The sequence below is a fragment of the Denticeps clupeoides genome, chromosome 17 (assembly GCF_900700375.1).
Source record: "Denticeps clupeoides chromosome 17, fDenClu1.1, whole genome shotgun sequence".
NCBI lineage: Eukaryota > Metazoa > Chordata > Actinopteri > Clupeiformes > Denticipitidae > Denticeps > Denticeps clupeoides.
Window position 1 is genome coordinate 5,402,454 of NC_041723.1, and position 6,496 is coordinate 5,408,949.

At 51.9% G+C, this 6,496-nt stretch overlaps 1 protein-coding gene across 1 annotated transcript; it reads right to left on the minus strand.

Moving 5' to 3' along the window:
* Nucleotides 1–4,151: 4,151 nt before the first annotated feature.
* On the minus strand, nucleotides 4,152–5,885 carry fjx1 (four-jointed box kinase 1). The gene has a single exon (XM_028958684.1). The coding sequence runs from the start codon at nucleotides 5,567–5,569 to the stop codon at nucleotides 4,355–4,357; it is 1,215 nt and encodes a 404-aa protein (XP_028814517.1). The 5' UTR covers nucleotides 5,570–5,885; the 3' UTR covers nucleotides 4,152–4,354.
* Between the last annotated feature and the right edge of the window lie 611 nt (nucleotides 5,886–6,496).

The following is a 6,496-nucleotide window of genomic DNA, read 5'->3' on the forward strand; positions in this document are numbered from 1 at the left end:
ATGGTCAAGTGTGTTGGGTGTCAACTGTAGGGCCTGTCAAAGCCCACTGAGATTTTGCGCCATATAAGAAATAAATGTTGTTGTTGATAGTGAATGGTGAGAGTCATTCCTTTATCGACATAGGTCTCCATTAAACATACACATATGAATTTGGGTTTTATGGGTTTATTATTCTAAACCCATCTGCACCACAGCTAAGTGACATTTTCCACAATATGTGTATATTTTTTTCTAGTTTTGTAAATGTATTCATACGTATAATACTTATTTATATTTTTCTTACATATATCTCTTGAAATCCCTTGAAATCTTGACGCCTGCTCTGCTTCGCTGGAGTTGTCAAGGAGAGGAGCCATCTTGCTGGCTATCCGGAAAAGAGTTTAGTAAGTTGGGCTAATACTTTCCTCCATCTCCGTGGAGGTCAGGGAGCGGAAGAGAAATGAGGGGAGGAAGATCAGGAAGGAAAGGAAGTGAAGAGTAAGCAAAACAGACGCTGGGACCTGGGGAATGAAAGATGGAAAAACACAGAGGCTTAGTCACGCACGGTTCCTTCAGCTCCACAGCACGTCTGGCAGGCCTGCTCGACTTGGCCTGACATGAACGTCCCTTCATCTATTAGTGCATTCACCCATTCATTCGTCCATTCTCCAGAAACACTTATCCAGGCCAAGCTGGATCCTATCCAGGGCTAAGCAGGTCTCTGTATTTATTCTTTTGAACGCAGCCGCCTTAAAAACACGAATAAATTAATAACTTATTTCTTAAAACCCGTCGCTGCTTTACTTTTACCTCCGTAAAATGTGTGATGCTATAAGCACGACAGGGATTATGGGGCAGAAAAACAGTTTCGTTTTACACCGCATATTAGTGTTTCTGCATGGAATCCTGTATTCTTTTTTTTTTTGCTCCTCATTCGGCGGAATAACGTTGCTTCACGACGCTGTCAGAAAAAACGAACATGTGGACCCCTCATTGCAGGGAAGTCACGGTTTAAGCTTCTGCATAATCTGTTCTAATGGCCTAAAAAAAAAACACTGTTCCTCTCTTCCAAGAACGCGCCGGATTTGAGCAGACAGTCTGGTAAAAGCGAGGGTTTTCAGATGTTTTTCTTGCAGACACACACACACAAACACACACACGCACACACCATCTGCTTCACTCGCACAAGCGCTCCCATTCACTCTCGATAATGCAAACGCCCTGACAGAAGAGGAGTGTGAAGGTGTGACAGAGAGAGACGGTGAAAGGAAGTGAAGGGCTGGAGAGATTCAGGAGATCTTTGTTGTCAGCCCGTGTTCCATACACACGTGCGCGTAAATATCGTTCCTCTGGCGCGGACGTAATCAGTTTGGTGCAGCGATGACAGCGATGCAGGCACTGCAGAGGCCATCAGTGGGGCGGTTGCTCTGTTGCACCTCTCTTTACCTTCGTGGCGGCTCCGGAAACAGCTCACAAGAAGAAAAAACCACAAGCAGCCAGCAAGTTTTCAACACAGGGACTCCTTCAGGACGGCTGGAAAACCAAGTCTAACAAACCCCGAGGTTTCAAGGTGCCACTGAGGAAAGCACCGTCCTCACACGCTGCTCCCGGGGCGCCTGTCATGGCTGCCCACTTCTCACCAAGGGTGATGGTTAAATGCAGAGGACACGTGTGTCACTGTGACAAAAACTGTCACTTTATCTCACTTAATGTGGCTGAGAATACCTGAAATGGTGTCATCATAGCACACTTCAGTTGCTCTAAAGAGCCAGGGTGGTATTGGCCGATTGGGTAACACTAGCCTATGAGCCAGAAAACCACAAAGTCCCAGGTTCAAACCCCACTTAATACCATTGTGGCCCTGCGTCTCCAGGTTGGACTGTCCTTGTAACTACCGATTGTACAGTACAGGCCAAAAGTTTGGACACCTTCTCATTCAATGCGTTTTCTTTATTTTCATGACCATTTACATTTGTAGATTCTCACTGAAGGCATCAAAACTATGAATGAACACATGTGGAGTTATGTACTTAACAAAAAAAGGTGAAATAACTGAAAACATGTTTTATATTCTAGTTTCTTTGCTCTGATTACTGCTTTGCACACTCTTGGCATTCTCTCGATGAGCTTCAAGAGGTCAATGAGCTTCAATGAGCTTTTCCAACAGTCTTGAAGGAGTTCTCAGAGGTGTTTAGCACTTGTTGGCCCCTTTGCCTTCACTCTGCGGTCCAGCTCACCCAAAACCATCTCGACGGGGTTCAGGTCCGGTGACTGTGGAGGTCAGGTCTCCACTTTTTGTTAAGTACATAACTCCACATGTGTTCATTCATAGTTTTGATGCCTTCAGTGAGAATCTACCAATGTAAATGGTCATGAAAATAAAGATAACACACTGAAAGAAAAAGGTGTGTTTAAACTGTTGACCTGTACTGTATGTTGCTCTAAATAAAATGCCATAAATAAAATTTGGAAAATGGGAAAAATACTGAAAAAATATTGTTTAATACACAACCTCATGTGTGTTATTTCATTGTTTTGTGTGCAGATTTGTTCTAGAAAAAGAAAGAAAATCCATAATTTATCCATTGATGAGGGCCATGTTTCACCAAAAATCTTGGTTTGGCAAGAATCCGTCATGGCTCCTCTTCAGCTGTTCAGCTTTTGTCCAACAGAATGTCTCATACAGGACTATTTAATGTTATAGCAAGTTACAAAAAAACCTTGTACTCATCTTAACACCATGCACTGCAAAAAAATATTGTATGTTTAAATAGTGGGAAAAATAAAAAACCAACTGCCTGTGTGTGTGTGTGTGTGTGTGTGTGTGTGAGTGTTTGCTGAGATCGGCCTGGACTTCCTCAGGAATGTGTGAAATGTCCAGCCCGGGACAGACGTCTCCCAGTGTTTACCTGTAACCAGGCAGCTGAGCCGGCCCAGCCCGTCTGCTGACACCACCAGTCGGCCAGCTGCCCCGTCCCACGCCGACCGGAACCAGATGGTTCCCATGAATCCCCTCTGGCCCTCGGTAAGAATCCCAGCAGGCTCGGCAGTAACCAGCACACGCTGCCCAGACTCTGGGGAATTCGCCGCCTCGGGGCGCGGGCAAAATTTGTGGGGCTTTGCGGTGAGGCGGAGCAGGCCAGATGTGGCGCATGTGGACCGCGAGGCGAGATGAACAAGCGCCTTTGATGTTCCCCTTCAGTTTAATTAATGACAGAAAAAGCGGCCTTATAAACCAAGTCATATTTCTTAAAAGGAAAAATAAAAAGCCGGCTAATGTCTAATTAAACCCATCAGGACGAGACTTTCATTTTCCGTCTGAATAACAGTGGAAGACGGTGGAACGGGCGGACCCTGGAAGGGGTGGGTGTCTGTCCTGCTGTTTTTTTTTCTTTTCTGGTTAATCCCAAGCGTCTGCAGACGGTCGTAAGTCTCCCAAAGCGCTTGGCAACGGCACAAGCGCCCCCCACCCCCCCCCCCCCACCCCCCAGTTTAAAATGACGACCCCCTGCAGACTCCCACACCTGATCGAACCATGTCTGAAGGCTAATCTCTGGTTAGCCTGGCGTCTGGAAGATCTACGCTTTTTAAACCCCTCCCTGCAACAGGAAGAGCACAGATGAGGACAGATGAACGGGGCCTGCAGGGGCCTTTTTTTTGTATATTGGAAATTTCAGGGACCACGATGGGATCACCAGCGAGTCAGGGATGATGCGGGATGAGGGGGAGACGGCTGAAAATCCCGGAGAACGGGCAGAACGTCGCAAGGAAAAAACAAACGGCAGCAGATGTTTGTCATTAGAACCGTAATGAAAGACATTTCCTCCTCCTTATGCCCAAGCAAGCGGACAACAAAGGAACGTAAGGCTACCCAGGGGTCCTTGCGGGAATTAAGTTAGCACCCATCCCTCCTCGTACGGGCTCCGAGCAACTCGGGGGGGACAGAAGGGGATTTCTGTCCAGGGGTGGGGGATGAGGGGAATCGCATTCTCCGCTCACAATGGCGGCACTGTACCGAGCACACAGGGGCTTTTATGGGCGAGACAATGAGCCGGGAATAAATGGCACGCAGAAACGACTCGGGCCACTTAAGAATTTAATGACGAGAAATTTCGTTCGAGTACAAAACAAACAACCAAAAAAAAAAAAAAAAGAGGACTGGAATGTTGTGGCCTACTGAAGTGGGAGCTCAAGAAAAAAAAAAAAGGGGCGATGACAGTAATGTCCCTATTCACAACGAACATGACAGGGGACGTGAGTCCAACATGAAACATCTGCAACATCTGCACAGAACAAAATGAGACGCACCCCGTTACTATACAACATCGAAAGGTCAAAAGGTCAGAAGGTCAAAGTGTACAGTTAAGGCTCGTTATTAAACCCCCCCCCCGGCGTCCCGGCCGTACTTGGCGCGGCAGTCCGCGATGTGGCCGTGCAGCGCGCCGATCCTGCGCTGCAGCGTCCGCGCCTGCGCGTCGGACAGGAAGCCGAGGGCGGCGTGGAGCGGCTCGCGCCGCCGGTACAGCTCCAGCAGGCGCGCGCGCGCGTCCCCGGCGCGGTGCAGCTCGGCGACGCGCCGCGCGGTCGCGCGCCGGAAGAGGCAGACGGAGGCCAGCGTGGCGCGGTGGTAGCGCTCCCACGCGTCCAGCACGCGGTAGCCGTGCACGAGCCCCGCCTCGTTGTCCAGGAAGACCAGGCGCGCCCCCGGCGCCTGCAGCAGGTTGCTGGTGTCGCGCCGCATGGCCGCCGCGTCCCACTGCAGGCTGAACAGGTTGCTGGCCAGCCGGTCGAAGTTGGCCGTCAGGTAGTCGAACAGGATGAGGTCGCTCCACTGCACCAGGCGCAGCAGCCCCGCCGCGGTCTGGTTCTCCAGGTCCGCCTGGCGCGCGTTCAGCCCGCGGCTCTCGGGCCGCAGCAGGGCGGGCGTCGCCACGGCCGTGAGGTTCGCGACCCACTCGGTGAGGGACACCACCGCCCGGCCCGACCACTGCAGGCCCTCCACCCGCCTCCGCACCGCGGCCCACTGCTGCCCGGCCCCGCCGACCAGGGAGAGCGCCAGCGGCGGCAGGTTGGAGATGCCCAGCAGCGCCGCCAGGTAGTAGGACAGCGCCTCGCCCTGGACCTGGTCCGGGTCGATCCCGTAGCGCACGCAGGCCCGGCTGCCGTCCGAGAAGGTGGCCAGCTGGTTGGAGACCCTGCCGCAGCCGGGCTCCAGCGAGACGACGGGGCTGCTGCGGGCGCGGCGCCTCCACGCGCGGCCGTGGTCCTCGCCGAAGCCCGGCGGCAGGAAGCTCTCCAGCCTCCCGCTCCAGTAGACGCCGTCCTCCGTGATCTCGCCCAGGGTGCGTGGGAACGGCCGCGCTTCGGGACGATTCCCGCCGGTCGCGTTAAAAAGCGCGCTCCGCGCCGGCGGGACGGCGAGCAGGGCGCGGAAAGTTTTGGCCGGGAGCTCCGGGACGGAGTCCGGCGGCGGCGGCGGTCCGCGTCTGTGGCGCTCCAGCCGCTCCTCCAGCCGGCTCCACACGTACAGCGCGCCGGAGCAAGTGCACAGGAAGACCAGGGCGAGCAAGTTGGAAGAAGCCGCCCTCATGTCTGCAGAGCCTGGGACCGAATCCTCCCTCGGCCCGGTTTTATTCCATCGGCTCCGCTTTTACGCCGAGTCCGCGGGGGAAGGGGTTCCGGCGGCAGAGCGGCGGCCCGCGTCTCCATCGCCCAACTCCGCGGCGAGTTTGAACGGAGTCGCTGCTGCGCGCCGAGGAGGGCGCCGGACGCGCGAACACGTGACCTGGACAGCGGACTGGTGGGCGTACCGTGGGAAGCGGAGGGATCCACGCTAATGGACTGGTGTGTGTGTGTGTGTGTGTGTGTGTGTGGACGAGTCAAAGTTTGAGATTAAGGAACGCTTCGATTCTACTGGAGGCTGAGACATTTGGGATCCTTTTGGATAATTTGTCTCGGTTCGTCGCGGAGAGTCGGTTCTATGTTCGGATCGTTGTTCGGTTCAAGCGGCCCCAGGACTGGAGGCTGGCAATTACGCAACGATTCGCTTTATATACCAAGCGGAACATTTAATACGTCCGCAGACAACGTATTTTCCCACTAATGTCGTACATGCAATTAAAAAAAATAGAATCGTGTTTATGTTACCACACCCACAAAATTATTTATGCAAATACCGAAAAATTTTATTTTTTTCGATTCTAGGACAATTTATTTGCTTACTTGTACAGTGAACCTTTATATTATACAGTCGACATAGTGTCTGTGCTATTGGTTTTTGCTGCTCTTATCTTGTACTGTCCACTTCCTGCCGTGACAATGTAAATTTCCCACTTGTGAGACTAATAAAAAATTATCTTGTATTTTGCATATTTTTTGCATTACTAGTAGAAGCAGTAATGAAACGAAGTCCGTCGTCCACTGAAACAACAGTGACAGCAATAAAGAGAAGCTCCGAAAAAAATAATTCATTGACCAACGTCCCCTTTGCCAACGGCGTGAGTCAACTGGATGACTC